This window comes from Oncorhynchus nerka, linkage group LG18 (assembly GCF_034236695.1).
Source record: "Oncorhynchus nerka isolate Pitt River linkage group LG18, Oner_Uvic_2.0, whole genome shotgun sequence".
In the NCBI taxonomy this organism is placed as follows: Eukaryota; Metazoa; Chordata; class Actinopteri; order Salmoniformes; family Salmonidae; genus Oncorhynchus; species Oncorhynchus nerka.
The window spans coordinates 79,258,447-79,280,643 of record NC_088413.1 but is presented as its reverse complement, the minus strand read 5'-3'; the positions used below and the strand labels follow the sequence as shown (position 1 = coordinate 79,280,643).

Here is a 22,197-nt window from a genome sequence, read left to right as displayed (position 1 = left end):
CTACAGTCCTGTCCTCCTCCTCCTCCCTCTACAGTCCTGTCCACCTCCTCCTTCTCCCTCTACAGTCCTGTCCACCTCCTCCTCCTCCCTCTACAGTCCTGTCCACCTCCTCCTCCTCCCTCTACAGTCCTGTCCACCTCCTCCTCCTCCCTCTACAGTCCTGTCCACCTCCTCCTCCCTCTACAGTCCTGTCCACCACCTCCTCCTCCCTCTACAGTCTTGTCCACCTCCTCCTCCAGTCCCTCCTCCTCCCTCTAGTCCTGTCCACCTCCTCCTCCTCCCTCTACAGTCCTGTCCACCACCTCCTCCTCCCTCTACAGTCCTGTCCACCACCACCTCCTCCCTCTACAGTCCTGTCCACCACCTCCTCCTCCCTCTACAGTCCTGTCCACCTCCTCCTCCTCCCTCTACAGTCCTGTCCACCACCTCCTCCTCCCTCTACAGTCCTTTCCACCTCCTCCTCCTCCCTCCACAGTCCTGTCCACCACCTCCTCCTCCCTCTACAGTCCTGTCCACCACCTCCTCCTCCCTCTACAGTCCTGTCCACCACCTCCTCCTCCCTCTACAGTCCTGTCCACCACCTCCTTCTCCCTCTACAGTCCTGTCCACCACCACCTCCTCCCTCTACAGTCCTGTCCACCTCCTCCTCCTCCCTCTACAGTCCTGTCCACCTCCTCCTCCTCCCTCTACAGTCCTGTCCACCTCCTCCCTCCTCTACAACCCATCACACCCTTCTCCTTCCCTCTGTAGCCCTGTGTGTCCCATATAGCACCTCTACAACCCATCACACCCTTCTCCCTCCCTCTGTAGCCCTGTGTGTCCCATATAGAACCTCATTCCAGGGCCACCTTGTTCCTGGCCTGCTGTAGGATTCAGTTCCAACTCGGCACCACACATGACCAATTGAGTTAATTGATCAGTTTGGTGATTAAATTCAACACACCTGGTCTTCCAGGTGGGTTAAATCAAAAACATGAAGTGCCAGGACCAGGGTTGCCAACCCCTTCCCTATTCCCTATATAGCACACTTCATTTGACCAGGACCCATAGGGTAAAGTAGTGTGATGTGTAGGGAATAGGGTGAAATTTGGGCTGCAGACACTGGACTGGATTGTGGAGGAACAGAATGTGTGCAGGAAAGGCTCAGACTAACAGGCCTCCTCTCCCACCCTCACCCTGCACTCCCACCCTCACCCTGTAGCCTCCTCTCCCAACCTCACCCTGTAGCCTCCTCTCCCACTCTCACCCTGCAGCCTCCTCTCCCACCCTCACCCTGCAGCCTCCCTGCAGCCTCCTCTCCCACCCTCACCCTGTAGCTTCCTCTCCCACCCTCACCCTGTAGCTTCCTCTCCCACCCTCACCCTGTAGCCTCCTCTCCCACTCTCACCCTGCAGCCTCCTCCCGCCCTGCAGCCTCCTCTCCCACCCTGCAGCCTCCTCTCCCACCCTCACCCTGCAGCCTCCTCTCCCACCCTCACCCTGTAGCTTCCTCTCCCACCCTCACCCTGTAGCTTCCTCTCCCACCCTCACCCCGCAGCCTCCTCTCCCACCCTCACCCTGCAGCCTCCTCTCCCACCCTCACCCTGCAGCCTCCTCTCCCACCCTCACCCTGCAGCCTCCTCTCCCACCCTCACCCCGCAGCCTCCTCTCCCACCCTCACCCCGCAGCCTCCTCTCCCACCCTCACCCTGTAGCCTCCTCTCCCACCCTCACCCCGCAGCCTCCTCCCGCCCTGCAGCCTCCTCTCCCACCCTCACCCTGCAGCCTCCTCTCCCACCCTCACCCTGTAGCCTCCTCTCCCACCCTCACCCCGCAGCCTCCTCTCACCCTGCAGCCTCCTCTCCCACCCTCACCCTGCAGCCTCCTCTCCCACCCTCACCCTGCAGCCTCCTCTCCCACCCTCACCCCGCAGCCTCCTCCCGCCCTGCAGCCTCCTCTCCCACCCTCACCCTGCAGCCTCCTCTCTCACCCTGCAGCCTCCTCTCCCACCCTCACCCCGCAGCCTCCTCTCCCACCCTCACCCCGCAGCCTCCTCTCCCACCCTCACCCTGCAGCCTCCTCTCCCACCCTCACCCTGTAGCTTCCTCTCCCACCCTCACCCTGTAGCCTCCTCTCCCACCCTCACCCCGCAGCCTCCTCCCACCCTCACCCTGCAGCCTCCTCTCCCACCCCTCACCCTGCAGCCTCCTCTCCCACCCTCACCCTGTAGCTTCCTCTCCCACCCTCACCCTGCAGCCTCCACTCACCCCGCAGCCTCCTCTCACCCTGCAGCCACCTCTCCCACCCTCACCCTCTTCCTCTCACCCCGCAGCCTCCTCTCACCCTGCAGCCTCCTCTCCCACCCTCACCCTGCAGCCTCCTCTCCCACCCTCACCCTGCAGCCTCCTCTCCCACCCTCACCCTGTAGCTTCCTCTCCCACCCTCACCCTGCAGCCTCCTCTCCCACCCTCACCCTGTAGCCTCCTCTCCCACCCTCACCCTGTAGCTTCCTCTCCCACCCTCACCCTGTAGCTTCCTCTCCCACCCTCACCCTGTAGCCTCCTCTCCCACCCTCACCCCGCAGCCTCCTCTCACCCTGCAGCCTCCTCTCCCACCCTCACCCTGTAGCTTCCTCTCCCACCCTCACCCTGTAGCTTCCTCTCCCACCCTCACCCTGTAGCCTCCTCTCCCACCCTCACCCTGTAGCTTCCTCTCCCACCCTCACCCTGTAGCTTCCTCTCCCACCCTCACCCTGTAGCCTCCTCTCCCACCCTCACCCTGTAGCTTCCTCTCCCACCCTCACCCTGTAGCTTCCTCTCCCACCCTCACCCTGTAGCCTCCTCTCCCACCCTCACCCCGCAGCCTCCTCTCACCCTGCAGCCTCCTCTCCCACCCTCACCCTGTAGCTTCCTCTCCCACCCTCACCCTGCAGCCTCCTCTCCCAATCTCACCCTGCAGCCTCCTCTCCCACCCTCACCCTGCAGCCTCCTCTCCCACCCTCACCCTGTAGCTTCCTCTCCCACCCTCACCCTGTAGCTTCCTCTCCCACCCTCACCCTGCAGCCTCCTCTCACCCCGCAGCCTCCTCTCACCCCGCAGCCTCCTCCCGCCCTGCAGCCTCCTCTCACCCCGCAGCCTCCTCTCACCCCGCAGCCTCCTCCCGCCCTGCAGCCTCCTCTTCCACATGGATTACATATCAACTGAAATAGGAAAAATAAACTATCTAGAGGTGTTACTGAAAACCACAAGTGCCATAATAATTCAGACATTTAGGTCTGGTAGGGAGTTAATAAATGGGAGTTTCTTTGTGTGTATCAAAAAAGTCCTTTGTAACCAAGCAACTGACTGTCACAGGTCTGGTTGATGATAAGCTTTAGGGCGGCTTGTAAACGCTGAGCCTTCAGTGTTAGCGAGCCGTCGTAACGCCTTGGACCAGAGCTAGTTGCCGACGAGCTAAACCTTTCCTGCTCTAGTTGAACTAATATAGACTGGTTCAGATAGAAAGTCCATATATTTTGTTTGATGTGGGTAATTTAAACGTTATTTATTAATATCTAAGCAATATTAGGGCATGTTGGATTGACCGGCTTGTGAGGGATAGTTACTTTTTTTTTTTTTTTTTTCAATTTTCTTGAGGTGTTGTCGTTTCATTCAAACCGTTTTAAATATTAATCTGTATCGATGGGTTGTTGTCGTTGTTTCTATGACCGTCTGGTGTAGGACGCTTCCCAAATAGCCCCCTATTTAGTGCACTACTTTTGATCAGGGGCCCATAAGAGCTCTGGTTAAATATAGTGCACCAAAAATGGACCTGGGTTCCATTTGGGACGTTCCCATAATCCACCTCTCTTCCTCCCTCCCGCTTGGTAGCGTTTTAGAAAGTTGAATATGTCAAACGTTTTGTTCCTCTTTTTTTTCCTTTTAAACTATGACTTTATTCAGTATTTTTGCACCATGGAAGAAGCACTTTTGTACATTTTATTTTTTAATTTTAAATTTTTATTTAAAATGACAAAACAAGGGAAATGCATTTGTTTTCTTTGTAACATCATTGGTCTTCCCTTCAACAGTTTTAATGTATGCAGATATTGTAATAAAATAAAATAAAAAGAGGTTATTAACGAAACACATCTGCTGTCATTCTACTAGCTAACTGCCAGTAAACAGGCTGCTGTGGCGTGTGTCAACTCCTATATTTGGCCCGCTAACTCTTATGGTCATTGTCAAGGGGATACAAACAGACCTGGGAACAGGGAAGGCCATCTGTATGGAAAGAATTGATACAGTACTGTTGAGACCCGGGGGGGGGGTTGTTTTCCGTAACGAATAAGACTACCGTTCAGTCTGTCATTCCACTACCGTGTTACACCGCAGCGCTAATTGGCCTCCGTGGAACAAGAGTTAGAAACTGGAGCAGAGTCCCTGTCTGGTATTTACTGACGCAAAAAAATAGGACGAATGATGTCACTCTCAGACAGTTGATAATAGGTGCCAGTTCTGAATTAGCTTTCAGTTGGAGGGTCTTACGTTAAGTGAAAGCAAGCTAAACATTGAATTTGAAAGCTAATGCATCTGGGGGGGATTGGGGAAAACAATAGCAGATCATTACAGAGAATGTGCACACTGTTTATGCACAGGGCACCTACAACTCTCTGGCACGGTGGGGTCGTCTTCTATATTGGGTTTTGCGTCATCAGTTCGTCACGTCAGTCAATGCATACCTTCGCTGCTACCTTGTCAGAAATGTCCAGATCAACTGGCCCATATCAGTTAACGTTTTTTGTTTTTTTCCATAGATTTTGTAATGTTTGAGTCACTCATATCACATGAATACACATTAGACATGGCAAAATGTATAGAATTGCAATAAAATTGGCTTTAAAACGGCAAAAATCACCATATAACAAAATGTATAGAATTGCAGGAAATACGCTTTAAACCTACAAAATGTTCTCTCAGCCATCAAGCGGGGTGTGAACAGCTTGTTATTAACAGTGCTTGTGTGAGATTGTCCCCAATGCTGGGCCTGAGTGAACACGTTTTTGGAACCCCTGCTTTAGCACATGGGTATTCAACCCTGGGCGCCCTAGGGTATGACAGAGGGTCTGCCAAAATAATACAAGTGGAACAAGAAAACAAAATTGGCATAGAAAAACCACCCACTAAAATGCTAGCTACCAGTGTGGCAACTGTCTGCTGGTAAGTTTTCTTGACTTGGACATAATGTTTTGTCGACGTGTGGCTTTTGTTTAACCAGCTGAACAGCTGCTCTTTGAGAAAATGTGATTGTAGTTGTAGCTGATAGACTATGTTAGAGTTGAAACGTCCTCTTCCAATTATAATTTGGAGAAGGAAAGGTAGGAGATCCCTGCTCCAGTAAAACAACAGGTGCTCTGGCCACCCAGTGCCTTTACCCACCCGCAGGTTGGATCAAACCGCAGGGTTGGTGTGTGAAGGGGTGGAGTCTGTTCCTATGGGGACCAGGCTGAAGAGGGGGTGGAGTCTGTTTCTATGGGGACCAGGCTGAAAAGGCTGTGTGTGAAAGGGTGGAGTCTGTTCCTATGGAGACCAGGCTGAAGAGGGGGTGGAGTCTGTTTCTATGGGGACCAGGCTGAAAAGGCTGTGTGTGAAAGGGTGGAGTCTGTTCCTATGGAGACCAGGCTGAAGAGGGGGTGGAGTCTGTTTCTATGGGGACCAGGCTGAAAAGGCAGTGTGTGAGGGGGCGGAGTCAGTTCCTATGGGGACCAGGCTGAAAAGGCAGTGTGTGAGGGGGTGGAGTCAGTTCCTATGGGGACCAGGCTGAAAAGGCGATGTGTGAGGGGGTGGAGTCTGTTCCTATGGGGACCAGGCTGAAAAGGCTGTGTGTGAGGGGGTGGAGTCAGTTCCTATGGGGACCAGGCTGAAAACGGGGTGGAGTCTGTTCCTATGGGGACCAGGCTGAAAAGGCAGTGTGTGAGGGGGTGGAGTCTGTTCCTATGGGGACCAGGCTGAAAAGGCTGTGTGTGAGGGGGTGGAGTCAGTTCCTATGGGGACCAGGCTGAAAACGGGGTGGAGTCTGGTCCTAAGGGGACCAGGCTGAAGAGGGGGTGGAGTCTGTTCCTATGGGGACCAGGCTGAAAAGGCTGTGTGTGAGGGGGTGGAGTCTGGTCCTAAGGGGACCAGGCTGAAGAGGGGTGGAGTCTGTTCCCAGGCTGAAAAGGCTGTGTGTGAGGGGGTAGAGTCTGGTCCTAAGGGGACCAGGCTGAAGAGGGGTGGAGTCTGTTCCCAGGCTGAAAAGGCTGTGTGTGAGGGGGTGGAGTCTGGTCCTAAGGGGACCAGGCTGAAGAGGGGGTGGAGTCTGTTCCTATGGGGACCAGGCTGAAAGCGAAAGCCTTCTGAGAGAGAGAGAGCAGCTCGACCTACAGTTCCAACAACGTGTCCATCTCATTTTCTCCTCAGTCGATGTATGCCAGGCGTTCTCTCCGCTCTGAGTTTCTTAATTGGCAATACTGTACATCCAAACGACACCAGGACGTAAGTATAGCTTTGAATATGACCAATAACCATATTGGCTCATAATAAATATATGTAGTGTTGAGATTTATAAATTGTTTTGTAAACATGCAATTTAATTTTGAGTACTCTATATTTTTATGGCGTGATCGTTTTTTTCGCTTTTATTAATGTGTTGGCTTTATGACACAATTATTTGAGTGAATGTGTTTTAGTAGGTGGTGATCTGGCCGAGTAGACGGTTGTATAGTGAAGGACTTTGATTTGTATTGCCTTTACAGAAGTTGAAAACACAGTTGCTTTCTTCCCCGGTTTACCTTGGAAGACCTTTATATACTTTGCAATGCAAATGTTTTCGTTACGCAATCGAACTGTCCAAAGGTAGGTGTAAGGTTTCCACAAGCGAATAAATTAATCTTTAACTAGAATTAGATTTTAGGTTTATGTTTGGGGCTCTTATACACGTGATCTGATCGTTTTGTGATCCGTTTAGCCATTATTAAAAGCAAAAACGTGTTTAATATACAGTACGGTAGGTTATGTTCTGTTTTCAGCAGGTGTTATTATACAAACCCGCCCCCCTTCTGGGTTTGTTTGTTCCAGGGGGGTCCAGTTTTGTTTTTACGACCTTCATACCAGTCTTAAGTTGTTGTTTTTTTTGACACTGTTGACAACAATAACTTGTTGTAGGCTAAACACCTTTAGGCAACGCAACAGTTTCTCTTGCCAGAGCTCTTACATCTCGTGACTTTTTCATGCCTGGTCCCATTCTCTTTGACATGTTTTTGGGACATGTGGAGACACACACACACGGTAATATAGAATAGAATTGTATTTGGCATCCCTACACAAGAATGAAAATGCATTCATTCAGCTCTACAGTTAAGTTAGTGTCAGGACACAAACATTTGAGTGAGAAATGTAATAACACGAGAAAAAAACCGAATGTATCAGTATTTAATTCCCAAGGAAAACCTGATTTTAAAATAAAAATACAAATGTGTATTGTTCTTTAAAATCGAAAACTTCTCACATGTACTGTGTACTGGTTTGCTTTTAAGATCTCAAGTCAAGGACCATCCCATACGGCATTTCTTGAACCAAAACAAGTGTAAATCTGCTGGACCTGGTCGACTGCACTGCGACTACGACCGCTCCCAGTCAGTCCTCAGACATCACCATGGAGAAGTATGAGAAGATGGGGAAGATCGGGGAGGGGTCCTACGGTGTGGTGTTCAAGTGCAGGAACAGGGACACGGGACAGATCGTTGCCATCAAGAAGTTTGTGGAGTCTGAAGACGACCCCGTCATTAAGAGGATCGCTCTGAGAGAGATTAGGATGCTGAAGGTAAATACCACTCAGCTCTGAGCCCTCTTTATTAAAACCACTCAGCCTTGAGCCCTCTTTATTAAAACCACTCAGCCATCTTTATTAATACCACCCAGCCTTGAGCCATCTTTATTAAAACCACTCAGCCTTGAGCCCTCTTTATTAAAACCATTCAGCCTTGAGCCCTCTTTATTAAAACCACTCAGCCATCTTTATTAAAACCACCCAGCCTTGAGCCATCTTTATTAAAACCACTCAGCCTTGAGACATCTTTATTAAAACCACTCAGCCTTGAGCCCTCTTTATTAAAACCACAGCCTTGAGCCCTCTTTATTAAAACCACTCAGCCTTGAGCCCTCTTTATTAAAACCACTCAGCCTTGAGCCCTCTTTATTAAAACCACTCAGCCTTGAGCCATCTTAGTAAAACCACTCAGCCTTGAGCCTTCTATTAAAACCACTCAGCCTTGAGCCCTCTTTATTAAAACCACCCAGCCTTGAGCCCTCTTTATTAAAACCACTCAGCCTTGAGCCCTCTTTATTAAAACCACTCAGCCTTGAGCCCTCTTTATTAAAACCATTCAGCCTTGAGCCCTCTTTATTAAAACCACTCAGCCTTGAGCCATCTTTATTCAAACCACTCAGCCTCGAGCCCTCTTTATTAAAACCACTCAGCTTTGAGCCCTCTTTATTAAAACCACTCAGCCCTCTTTATTAATACCACCCAGCCTTGAGCCATCTTTATTAAAACCACCCAGCCTTGAGCCCTCTTTATTAAAACCACTCAGCCTTGAGCCCTCTATTAAAACCACTCAGCCTTGAGCCATCTTTATGAAAACCACTCAGCCTTGAGCCCTCTATTAAAACCACTCAGCCTTGAGCCCTCTTTATTAAAACCACTCAGCCATCTTTATTAAAACCACTCTGCCTTGAGCCCTCTTAAAACCACTCAGCCTTGAGCCATCTTTATTAAAACTACCCAGCCTTGAGGCCTCTTCATTAAAACCACCCAGCCTTGAGACATCCTTATTAACCCCCTGTAGACTTCACTGTTGTGCAGGACAAGATGCATGCAGCGAGGCAGAGGAAGGTGAATGAAGACTCTTCTTTTCCCTGCCTTGTTATATCCCCGTTGTACGTCATTGGAAACAAGTGGGAGGGGCTTCTGTCTTTGTTCTTGGTCACTGCCCCTTGTTTTAAGAGCTTTCTGTTGAATACAGAGGATAGCAGCCAATGGACACGCAGTTTTTATTTTACCTTTATTTAACTAGGCAAGTCAGTTAAGAACAAATTCTTATTTTCAATGAAGGCCTAGGAACAGTGGGTTAACTGCCTGTTCAGGGGCAGAACGACAGATTTGTACCTTGTCAGCTCGGGTATTTGAACTTACAACCTTGCGGTTACTAGTCCAACGTTCTAACCACTAGGCTACCCTTCCGCCCCGATTAACATACAGTCCTGGGTATGTTTTTGACACTAGTTGGGGGAAAATGTTTAGTGTAATTTTAGTTTAACAACTGGTTGCTGTATTTTTTTCTGTGTAATAGTTGACTGTTGTTGTGTATCTTAGATTCACTACCAACAACCCTGACAACTGGCTTGTGTTAGACTCAGCTTATCCAGAATAAATATTCCTTCCCCATTAGTATGTAGAATTAATTATTTACCTTTCAGTCAGCCAGATGTGTTCAACAACAAACTAATTGCATATAATTGACATTAACAATTAGCGATATTATACTGAACAAAAATATAAATGCAAAAGTGTTGGTCCCATGAAACATGAGCTGAAATGAAAGATCCCAGAAATGTTCCATGCGCACAAAAAGCTTATTTCTCTCATTTTGTGGACAAATTTGTTTAAATCCCTGTGAGTGAGCATTTCTCAATTGCCAAGAAAATCCATCCACCTGACAGGTGTGGCATATTAATAAGCTGATTAAACAGCATGATCATTACACATGTGCACCTTGTGCTGGGGACAATAAAATGCCCCTCTAAAATGTACAGTTTTGTCAAAATAAGGGAGGGAGAGGCCAATTGGCATGCTGACTGCAGGAATGTTCATTAGAGCTGCTGCCAGATAATTGAATGTTAAATTCTCTACCATAAGCGTCTTTTAGAGAATTTGTCAGTACGTTCAACAAGCTTCACAACCGCAGACGACATGTAACCATGCCAGCCCAGGACCTCCACATCGTCTGAGACCAGCCATTTCTGTCTGTAATAAAGCCCTTTTGTGGGAAAAACTCATTCTGATTGGCTGGGCCTGGCTCCCCAGTGGGTGGGCCTATGCCCTCCCAGACCCACCCATGGCTGAGCCCCTGCACAGTCATGTGAAATCCACAGATTAGGGCCTAATGAATTTATGTCAATTGACTGATTTCCTGTTAACTTTGAAAATTGTTACGTGTTGTGTTTATATTTTTGTTCAGTATATACAGTACCAGTCAAATGTTTGGACACACCTACTTATTCAAGGGTTTTTCTTTATTTTTTACTATTTTCTACATTGTAGAATAATAGTGAAGATAATAAAAACTATGAAATAACACAATATGGAATCATGTAGTAACCAAAAAAATGTGAAATCGAAATATATTTGAGATTCTTCAGTGTAGCCACCCTTTGCCTTGATGACAGCTTTGCACACTCTTGGTATTCTCTCAACCAGCTTCATAAGGTAGTCACGTGGAATGCATTTCAATTAACTGGTTAACGTGCCTTGTTAAAAGTTAATTTGTGGAATTTCTATCCTTAATGCTTTTGAGCCAATTAGTTGTCTTGTGAAAAGGTAGGGGTGGTATACAGAAGATAGCCCTATTTGCTAAAAGACCAAGTCCATATTATGGAAAGAACAGCTCGAATAAGCAAAGAGAAACGACAGTCCATTATTACTTTAAAACATGAAGGTCAGTCAGTACGGAAAATGTAAAGTACGTTGAAAGTTTCTTCAAGTGCAGTTGCAAACCCCATCAAGCGCTATGATGAAACTGGCTCTCATGAGGACCGCCACAGGAAACGAAGACCCAGAGTTACCTCTGCTGCAGAGGATGAGTTCATTACAGTTACCTCTGCTGCAGAGGATCAGTTCATTAGAGTTACCAGACTCAGAAATTGCAGCCCAAATAAATGCTTCAAGTTCAAGTAACAGACACATGTCAACATCAAATGTTCAGAGGAGACTGTGAATCAGGCCTAAATGGTCAAACTACTGCAAAGAAACAACTACTAAAGGACTCCAATAAGAATAAGAGACTTGCTTGGGCCAAGAAACACGAGCAATGGACATTAGACCGGTGGAAATCTGTCATTTAGTCCGATGAGTCCAAATTTGCGATTTTTGGTTCCAACCGCCGTGTCTCTGAGACGTAGAGTAGGTGAACGGATTATCTCCACATGTGTGGTTCCCAACGTGAAGCATGGAGGAGGTGCGGTACTGGTGACACTGTCTGATTTATTTACAATTCAAGGCACACTTAACCAGCATGGCTACAACACCATTCTGCAGCGATACGCCATCCTATCTGGTTTGTTCTTATTGGGACTTTTGTTTTTCAACAGACGAATGACCCAACACACCTCCAGGCTGTGTAAGCGCTATTTGACCATGAAGGAGAGTGGAGTGCTGCATCAGATGACCTGGCCTCCGCAATCATCTGACCTCAACCCAGTTGAGATGGTTTGGGATGAGTTGGACCACAGAGTGAAGGAAAAGCAGCCACCAAGTGCTCAGCATATGTGGGAACTCCGTCAAGACTGTTGGAAAAGCATTCCAGGTGAAGCTGGTTGAGAGAATGCCAAGAGTGTCCAAAGCTGTCATCAAGGCAAAGGGTGGCTACTTTGAGGAATCTCAAATATAAAATATATTTTGATTTGTTTTATACTTTTTTGGTTACAACATGATTCCATAAGTGTTATTTCATAGTTTTGATGTCTTCACTAATATTCTACAATGTAGAAAATAGCAAAAAGAAAAAGAAAAACCCTTGAATGAGTAGGTGTGTCCAAACTTCTGACTGGTACTGTATACACAAAAGTATGTGGACACCTTCAAATGAGTGGATTGGACTATTTCAGCTACATCTGTACCGACAGGTGTATTAGTTCCAGTGAAGGGAAATCTTAACCGTACAGCATACAATGACATTCTAGACGATTCTGTGCTTCCGACTTTGTGGCAACAGTTTGGGGAAGGCCCTTTCCTGTTTCAGCATGACCATGCCCCCGTGCATAAAGCAAGGTCCATACAGAAATGGTTTGTCGAGATCGGTGTGGAAGAACTTGACTGTCCTGCCCTGACCTCAACCACCGATTGCGAGCCTGGCCTAATCGCCCAACATCAGTGCACAACCTCACTAATGCTCTTGTGGCTGAATGGAAGCAAGTCCCCGCAGCAATGTTCCAACATCTAGTGGAAAGCCTTCCCAGAAGAGTGGAGGCTGTTATAGCAGCAATGTTCCAACATCTAGTGGAAAGCCTTCCCAGAAGAGTGGAGGCTGTTATAGCAGCAATGTTCCAACATCTAGTAGAAAGCCTTCCCAGAAGAGTGGAGGCTGTTATAGCAGCAAAGGGAGGGACCAACTCCATATTAATGCCCATGATTTTGTTATGAGATGTTTGACGAGCAGGTGTCTACATACTTTTGGCCACGTAGTGTGTGTAATATATATATATTGTGGCAGACCGTTTACGCAGATCAGACACTGACAGAGTAGGATTAGCTCAGTTTCAAAGGTGTTAATTACAAGAAAAGAATAGGTCTCCTCCAAGAGAACCTCTCCAGGATCCCGTCTACTGGGCTCCGGGTCTTACTGTATCCCCCCAGGAGACCCTCTCCAGGATCCCGTCTACTGGGCTCCGGGTCTTACTGTATCCTCCAAGAGAACCTCTCCAGGATCCCGTCTACTGGGCTCCGGGTCTTACTGTATCCCCCAGGAGACCCTCTCCAGGATCCCGTCTACTGGGCTCCGGGTCTTACTGTATCCCCCAGGAGACCCTCTCCAGGATCCCGTCTACTGGGCTCCGGGTCTTACTGTATCCTCCAAGAGAACCTCTCCAGGATCCCGTCTACTGGGCTCCGGGTCTTACTATATCCCCCAGGAGACCCTCTCCAGGATCCCGTCTACTGGGCTCCGGGTCTTACTGTATCCCCCAGGAGACCCTCTCCAGGATCCCGTCTACTGGGCTCCAGGTCTTACTGTATCCCCCAGGAGACCCTCTCCAGGATCCCGTCTTCTGGGCTCCGGGTCTTACTGTATCCCCCCAGGAGACCCTCTCCAGGATCCCGTCTACTGGGCTCCGGGTCTTACTGTATCCTCCAAGAGAACCTCTCCAGGATCCCGTCTACTGGGCTCCGGGTCTTACTGTATCCCCCAGGAGACCCTCTCCAGGATCCCGTCTACTGGGCTCCGGGTCTTACTGTATCCCCCAGGAGACCCTCTCCAGGATCCCGTCTACTGGGCTCCGGGTCTTACTGTATCCTCCAAGAGAACCTCTCCAGGATCCCGTCTACTGGGCTCCGGGTCTTACTATATCCCCCAGGAGACCCTCTCCAGGATCCCGTCTACTGGGCTCCGGGTCTTACTGTATCCCCCAGGAGACCCTCTCCAGGATCCCGTCTACTGGGCTCCAGGTCTTACTGTATCCCCCAGGAGACCCTCTCCAGGATCCCGTCTTCTGGGCTCCGGGTCTTACTGTATCACCCAGGAGACCCTCTCCAGGATCCCGTCTACTGGGCTCCGGGTCTTACTGTATCCCCCAGGAGAACCTCTCCAGGATCCCATCTACTGGGCTCCGGGTCTTACTGTATCCCCCAGGAGACCCTCTCCAGGATCCCGTCTACTGGGCTCCGGGTCTTACTGTATCCCCCAGGAGACCCTCTCCAGGATCCCGTCTACTGGGCTCCAGGTCTTACTGTATCCCCCAGGAGACCCTCTCCAGGATCCCGTCTTCTGGGCTCCGGGTCTTACTGTATCACCCAGGAGACCCTCTCCAGGATACCGTCTACTGGGCTCCGGGTCTTACTGTATCCCCCAGGAGACCCTCTCCAGGATCCTGTCTACTGGGCTCCGGGTCTTACTGTATCCCCCAGGAGAACCTCTCCAGGATCCCATCTACTGGGCTCCGGGTCTTACTGTATCCCCCAGGAGACCCTCTCCAGGATCCCGTCTTCTGGGCTCAGGGTCTTACTGTATCCCCCAGGAGACCCTCTCCAGGATCCCGTCTACTGGGCTCCGGGTCTTACTGTATCCCCCAGGAGACCCTCTCCAGGATCCCGTCTATTGGGCTCCAGGTCTTACTGTATCCCCCAGGAGACCCTCTCCAGGATACTGTCTTCTGGGATCCGGGTCTTACTGTATCCCCCCAGGAGACCCTCTCCAGGATCCCGTCTACTGGGCTCCGGGTCTTACTGTATCCCCCAGGAGACCCTCTCCAGGATACCGTCTACTGGGCTCCGGGTCTTACTGTATCCCCCAGGAGACCCTCTCCAGGATCCCGTCTATTGGGCTCCGGGTCTTACTGTATCCCCCAGGAGACCCTCTCCAGGATACTGTCTTCTGGGATCCGGGTCTTACTGTATCCCCCCAGGAGACCCTCTCCAGGATCCCGTCTACTGGGCTCCGGGTCTTACTGTATCCCCCAGGAGACCCTCTCCAGGATACCGTCTACTGGGCTCCGGGTCTTACTGTATCCCCCAGGAGACCCTCTCCAGGATACCGTCTACTGGGCTCCGGGTCTTACTGTATCCTGTGGGTATCAAAAACTGAACTCCCTCCTGTTTCCTCTGGTACCTTCCCCAACTATACGGGAGTCCTTTCCTCCCCTCGTCTCTCCCCTGTGTGCTTCCCTTCTGGCAGCTTTATGGGCCTCACATGGCTGGTGAGCAATCAGCCCTTGATTACTCACCGATCCCCAATCAGCCCTTGATTACTCCCCAATCAGCCCCAATTAGTCCTGGCCCGAGAGCCCGTCGAGACCTGGCACGTCCAGCAGGGGGAGCCATCGCCTCGTGATGTATCCTCCTTCTGTCACCAGGTCTCGACGAGTCTCCCCCTGGTGGCTGACCTGCTGTACGCCACTATATATACATCCTGTGTTCCAATGGCACGTTGTGTTAGCTAATCCAAGTTTATCATTTTAAAAGGCTAATTGATCATTAGAAAACGCTTTTGTAATTATGTTAGCCCAGCTGACAACTATTGTTCTGATTAAAGAAGCAAAAAAAATGGCCTTCTTTAGACTAATTGAGTATCCGGAGCATCAGCATTTGTGGGTTCGATTACAGGCTCAAAATGGCCAGAAACATATATCTTTCTTCTGAAATGCGTCAGTCTATTACTGTTCTTATTAAGGCTATTCCATGTGAGAACTTGCCAAGAAACTGAAGATCTCGTACAACGCTGTGTACTACTCCCTTCACAGAACAGCACAAACTGGCCCTAACCAGAATAGAAAGAGGAGTGGGAGGCCCCGGTGCACAACTGAGCAAGAGGACAAGTACATTAGAGTGTCTAGTTTGAGAAACAGACGCCTTGCAAGTAGTACCCGCAAAACACCAGTCTCAACGTCAACAGTGAAGAGGCGACTCTGGGATGCTGGCCATATCTCAGACTGGCCAATAAAAATGAAATATTAAAATGAGCAAAAGAACACAGACACTGGAAAGAGGAACTCTGCCTAGAAGGCCAGCATCCCAGAGTCGCCTTTTCACTGTTGACGTTTAGGCCGTATCATCTTGTCATTGACATCTTGTCTGTTATAGACTGTATCATCTTGTCTGTTATAGACTGTACCATCTTGTCTGATATAGACTGTATCATCTTGTCTGTTATAGACTGTATCATCTTGTTATTGACACCATGTCTGTTATAGACTGTATCATCTTGTCTGTTATAGACTGTACCATCTTGTCTGATATAGACTGTATCATCTTGTCTGTTATAGACTGTATCATCTTGTCTGTTATAGACTGTATCATCTAGTCTGGTATAGACTGTATCATCTTGTTATTGACACCATGTCTGTTATAGACTGTATCATCTTGTTATTGACATCATGTCTGTTATAGACTGTATCATCTTGTCTGTTAGACTGTATCATCCTGTCTGTTATAAACTGTATCATCTTGTCTGTTATAGACTGTATCGTCTTGTCTGATATAGACTGTATCATCTTGTCTGTTATAGACTGTATCATCTAGTCTGTTATAGACTGTATCATCTAGTCTGTTATAGACTGTATCGTCTTGTCTGATATAGACTGTATCATCTTGTCTGTTATAGACTGTATCATCTTGTCTGTTATAGACTGTATCATCTAGTCTGTTATAGACTGTATCATCTTGTTATTGACACCATGTCTGTTATAGACTGTGTCATCTTGTCTGTTATAGTCTGTATCATCTTGTCTGATATAGACTGTATCATATTGTTATTGAGACCATATCTGTTATAGACTGTATCATCTTGTCTGATATAGACTGTATCATATTGTTATTGAGACCATATCTGTTATAGACTGTATCATCCTGTCTGTTAGACTGTATCATCCTGTCTGTTATAAACTGTATCATCTTGTCTGTTATAGACTGTATCGTCTTGTCTGATATAGACTGTATCATCTTGTTATTGAGACCATGTCTGATATAGACTGTATCATCTAGTCTGTTATAGACTGTATCATCTTGTCTGTTATAGACTGCATCATCTTGTCTGTTATAGACTGTATCATCTTGTCTGTTATAGACTGTATCATATTGTTATTGAGACCATGTCTGTTATATACTGTATCATCTTGTCTGTTATAGACTGTATCATCTTGTTATTGAGACCATGTCTGTTATAGACTGTATCATCTTTTCATTGAGACCATGTCTGTTATAGACTGTATCATCTTGTCTGTTAGACTGTATCATCTTGTTATTGACACCATGTCTGTTATAGACTGTATCATCTTGTCTGTTATAGACTGTATCATCTTGTTATTGAGACCATGTCTGTAATAGACTGTATCATCTTGTCTGTTATAGACTGTATCATCTTGTTATTGAGACCATGTCTGTAATAGACTGTATCATATTGCTTTGTTGTTGTGACATACTGTATGGGCTTGATGAAACGTGTCTTGCCAACTACTATGGTCACAAGTAACTTCCAGTAGCTTCCTCATCCTCATAAACAGTTATTCCAGTAGCTTCCTCCTCCTCCTCCTCCTCCTCCTCATAAACAGTTCTTCCAGTAGCTTCCTCCTCCTCGTCCTCATCCTCCTCATCCTCATAAACAGTTCTTCCAGTAGCTTCCTCATCCTCCTCCTCATCCTCATAAACTGTTCTTCCAGTAGCTTCCTCCTCCTCATCCTCCTCATCCTCATAAACAGTTCTTCCAGTAGCTTCCTCCTCCTCATCATCCTCATAAACAGTTATTCCAGTAGCTTCCTCATCCTCCTCCTCCTCCTCATCCTCATAAACAGTTCTTCCAGTAGCTTCCTCCTCCTCCTCCTCATCCTCATAAACAGTTCTTCCAGTAGCTTCCTCCTCCTCCTCCTCATCCTCATAAACAGTTATTCCAGTAGCTTCCTCCTCCTCCTCCTTCTCCTCCTCATAAACAGTTATTCCAGTAGCTTCCTCCTCCTCCTCATCCTCATAAACTGTTCTTCCAGTAGCTTCCTCCTCCTCCTCCTCATCCTCATAAACAATTCTTCCAGTAGCTTCCTCCTCCTCCTCCTTCTCCTCCTCATAAACTGTTCTTCCAGTAGCTTCCTCCTCCTCCTCCTCATCCTCATAAACAGTTCTTCCAGTAGCTTCCTCATCCTCCTCATCCTCATAAACTGTTCTTCCAGTAGCTTCCTCCTCCTCCTCATAAACAGTTCTTCCAGTAGCTTCCTCATCCTCCTCATAAACAGTTCTTCCAGTAGCTTCCTCCTCCTCCTCCTCCTCCCCATAAACAGTTCTTCCAGTAGCTTCCTCCTCCTCCTCCTCCTCATCCTCATAAACAGTTCTTCCAGTAGCTTCCTCATCCTCCTCCTCATAAACAGTTCTATAAAACCAGATGGGGACATACCGGTTGTCATGGGAGACCACAGCATGTTTAGAACCGTTCCTTGATAAGACATGTGGGAGCTTGTCAGCCGCTCTGCACGAAGCAAACACAGATCCATGACTTTCTGTGATGTCATCTCTATATCCATATCACTGTGTGCACCTACAGTATATTGGGATCACTGTACAATTAAAAGATTACAAAAGTGTGTCGTTACTGTGGTGTAGCAGAGGTGATACTTGAGTCAGACGTGATTTACAGTTGGGTTGGAGTCATTAAAACTAGTTTACATACACTTAGGTTGTCATTAAAACTAGTTTACATACACTTAGGTTGGAGTCATTAAAACTAGTTTACATACACTTAGGTTGGAGTCATTAAAACTAGTTTACAAACACTTAGGTTGGAGTCATTAAAACTAGTTTACAAACACTTAGGTTGGAGTCATTAAAACTAGTTTACATACACTTAGGTTGGAGTCATTAAAACTAGTTTACATACACTTAGGTTGGAGTCATTAAAACTAGTTTACAAACACTTAGGTTGGAGTCATTAAAACTAGTTTACATACACTTAGGTAAAACTAGTTTACATTAGGTTGGAGTCATTAAAACTAGTTTACAAACACTACATTAAAACTTTTAGGTTGGAGTCATTAAAACTAGTTTACATACACTTAGGTTGGAGTCATTAAAACTAGTTTACATACACTTAGGTTGGAGTCATTAAAACTAGTTTACATACACTTAGGTTGGAGTCATTAAAACTCATTTTTCAACCCCTCCACAAATTTCTTGTTAACAAACTATAGTTTTGGCAAGTCGGTTAGGACATCTACTTTGTGCATAACACAAGTAATTTTTACAACAATTGTTTACAGACAGATTATTTCACTTATAATTCACTGTATCACAATTCCAGTGGGTCAGAAGTTTACATACACTAAGTTGACTGTGCCTTTAAACAGCTTGGAAAATTCCAGAAATTATGTCATGGCTTTAGAAGCTTCTGATAGGCTAACTGACATCATTTGAGTCAATTGGAGGTGTACCTGTTGATATATTTCAAGGCCTACCTTCAAACTCAGTGCCTCTTTGCTTGATATCATGGGAAAATCGAAAGAAATCAGCCAAGACCTCAGAAAAAAATTGTGGACCTCCAAAAGTCTGGTTCATCTTTGGGAGCAATTTCCAAACGCCTGAAGGTACCACATTCATCTGTACAAACAATAGTACGCAAGTATAAACACCATGGGACCACGCAGCTGTCATACCGCTCAGGAAGGAGACATGTTCTGTCTCCTAGAGATGAACGCACTTTGGTGCGAAAAGTGCAAATCAATCCCAGAACAACAGCAAAGGACCTTGTGAAGATGCTGGAGGAAACAGGTACACAAGTATCTATATCCACAGTAAAACGAGTCCTATATCGACATAACATGAGAGGCCGCTCAGCAAGGAAGAAGCCACTGCTCCAAAACCGCCATAAAAAAGCCAGACTACGGTTTGCAACTGCACATGGGGACAAAGCTCGTTGTTTTTGGAGAAATGTCCTTTGGTTTGATGAAACAAAAATAGAACTGTTTGGCCATAATGACCATCGTTATGTTTGGAGGAAAAAGGGGGAGGAAGAACACCATTCCAACCATGAAGCACGGGGTGGCAGCATCATGTTGTGGCGGTGCTTTGCTGCAGGAGGGACTGGTGTACTTCACAAAATAGATGGCTACATGAGGAAACAGGAAAATTATGTGAATATATTGAAGCAACATCTGTCAGGAGGTTAAAGCTTGGTTGCAAATGAGTCTTCCAAATGCAGAATGACCCCAAGCATACTTCCAAAGTCGTGGCAAAATGGCTTCAGGGCAAAAAAAGTCAAGGTATTGGAGTGGCCATCACAAAGCCCTGACCTCAATCGTATAGAAAATTTGTGGGCAGAACTGAAAAAGCGTGTGCGAGCAAGGAGGCCTACAAACCTGACTCAGTTACACCAGCTCTGTCAGGAGGACTGGGCCAAAATTCACCCAATGTATTGTGGGAAGCTTGTGGAAGGCTACCCGAAACTTTTGACCCAAGTTAAACAATTTAAAGGGAATGCTACCAAATACTAATTGAGTGTATGTAAACTTCTGACCCACTGGGAATGTGATGAAAGAAATAAAAGCTGAAATAAATCATTCTCTGTCCTATTATTCTGACATTCCACATTCTTAAAATAAAGTGGTGATCCTAACTGACCTAAGACAGGGAATCTTTACTAGGATTAAATGTCAGGAATTGTGAAAAAACGAGTTTAAATGTATTTGGCTAAGGTGTATGTAAACTTCTGACTTCAACTGTGTGTGTGTGTGTGTGTGTGTTTGTTATCCGAGCAGCAACTAAAGCACTCCAACCTTGTGAACCTGATTGAGGTGTTCAGGCGTAAACGTAAGCTACACCTGGTGTTTGAGTACTGTGATCACACCGTCCTCAACGAGCTGGACCGATACCCCAGAGGGTGAGTACTGGCTCTCTACACACACACACTCTCTGTCTCACACACTGATAAATTCTATAGATTATTATTATTATTTGTCTCCCTGCTGTTTATCTACGACCTGTATATATTTTTTACGTTTTTATTTAACCTTTATTTAACTAGGCATGTCAGTTAAGAACAAATAGGAACAGTGGGGTTTAACTTGTTAACATGTTAACATTAGAAGCCTCCTCCCTAAGTTTGTTCTTTTCACTGCTTTAGCACACTCTGCCAACCCGGATGTTCTAGCTGTGTCTGAATCCTGGCTTAGGAAGACCACCAAAAATTCAGAAATTTTAATTCCAAACTACAACATTTTCAGACAAGATAGAACTGCTAAAGGGGGCGGTGTTGCAATCTACTGCAAAGATAGCCTGCAGAGTTCTGTCCTACTATCCAGGTCTGTACCCAAACAATTTGAACTTCTACTTTTAAAAATCCACCTCTCTAAAAACAAGTCTCTCACCGTTGCCGCCTGCTATAGACCACCCTCTGCTCCCAGCTGTGCTCTGGACACCATATGTGAACTGATTGCCCCCATCTATCTTCAGAGCTCGTGCTGCTAGGCGACCTAAACTGGAACATGCTTAACACCCCAGCCATCCTACAATCTAAACTTGATGCCCTCAATCTCACACAAATTATCAATGAACCTACCAGGTACCCCCCCAAAGCCTTAAACACGGGCACCCTCATAGATATCATCCTAACCAACTTCCCCTCTAAATACACCTCTGCTGTCTTCAACCAAGATCTCAGCGATCACTGCCTCATTGCCTGCATCCGTAATGGGTCAGCGGTCAAACGACCTCCACTCATCACTGTAAAACGCTCCCTGAAACACTTCAGCGAGCAGGCCTTTCTAATCGACCTGGCCGGGGTGTCCTGGAAGGATATTGATCTCATCCCGTCAGTAGAGGATGCCTGGATATTTTTTTAAAAATGCCTTCCTAACAATGTTAAATAAACATGCCCCATTCAAGAAAATTAGAACCAGGAACAGATATAGCCCTTGGTTCTCCCCAGACCTGACTGCCCTTAACCAACACAAAAACATCCTATGGCGTTCTGCATTAGCATCGAACAGCCCCCGTGATATGCAGCTGTTCAGGGAAGCTAGAAACCGTTATACACAGGCAGTTAGAAAAGCCAAGGCTAGCTTTTTCAAGCAGAAATTTGCTTCCTGCAACACTAACTCTAAAAGTTCTGGGACACTGTAAAGTCCATGGAGAATAAGAACACCTCCTCCCAGCTGCCCACTGCACTGAAGATAGGAAACACTGTCACCACTGATAAATCCACCATAATTGAGAATTTCAATAAGCATTTTTCTACGGCTGGCCATGCTTTCCACCTGGCAACTCCTACCCCGGTCAACAGCACTGCACCCCCAACAGCAACTCGCCCAAGCCTTCCCCATTTCTCCTTCTCCCAAATCCATTCAGCTGAAGTTCTGAAAGAGCTGAAAAATCTGGACCCCTACAAATCAGCCGGGCTAGACAATCTGGACCCTTTCTTTCTAAAATTATCTGCCGAAATTGTTGCCACCCCTATTACTAGCCTGTTCAACCTCTCTTTCGTGTCATCTGAGATTCCCAAAGATTGGAAAGCAGCTGCGGTCATCCCCCTCTTCAAAGGGGGACACTCTTGACCCAAACTGCTACAGACCTATATCTATCCTACCATGCCTTTCTAAGGTCTTCGAAAGCCAAGTCAACAAACAGATTACCGACCATTTCGAATCTCACCATACCTTCTCTGCTATGCAATCTGGTTTCAGAGCTGGTCATGGGTGCACCTCAGCCACGCTCAAGGTCCTAAACGATATCTTAACCGCCATCGA

The 22,197-nt window shown here is 47.0% G+C and overlaps 2 protein-coding genes across 3 annotated transcripts in view; both read left to right on the top strand.

The window, feature by feature from the left end:
* The window catches only part of LOC135561653 (uncharacterized), a 2,697-nt gene extending 558 nt beyond the window's left edge, over positions 1-2,139 (top strand). The window contains exons 2-3 of the mRNA XM_065003379.1: positions 1-227; positions 269-2,139. The exon at positions 1-227 is cut by the window's left edge and continues 271 nt beyond it. Coding sequence (XP_064859451.1) covers positions 1-227; positions 269-750 — 709 coding nt within the window. The 3' untranslated portion in view covers positions 751-2,139. The remainder of the gene's footprint in view (positions 228-268) is intronic.
* Positions 2,140-6,314: 4,175 nt separating this feature from the next.
* cdkl1 (cyclin dependent kinase like 1 (CDC2 related kinase)) overlaps positions 6,315-22,197 on the top strand; it is a 40,302-nt gene continuing 24,419 nt past the window's right edge. The window contains exons 1-3 of one of the 2 annotated variants that reach the window (XM_065004379.1): positions 6,315-6,489; positions 7,530-7,816; positions 20,212-20,333. In XM_065004379.1, the coding sequence (XP_064860451.1) occupies positions 7,649-7,816; positions 20,212-20,333 (290 nt within the window). In that variant the 5' untranslated portion in view covers positions 6,315-6,489; positions 7,530-7,648. The remainder of the gene's footprint in view (positions 6,490-7,529; positions 7,817-20,211; positions 20,334-22,197) is intronic. The other variant, XM_065004380.1, reaches the window with a different exon arrangement.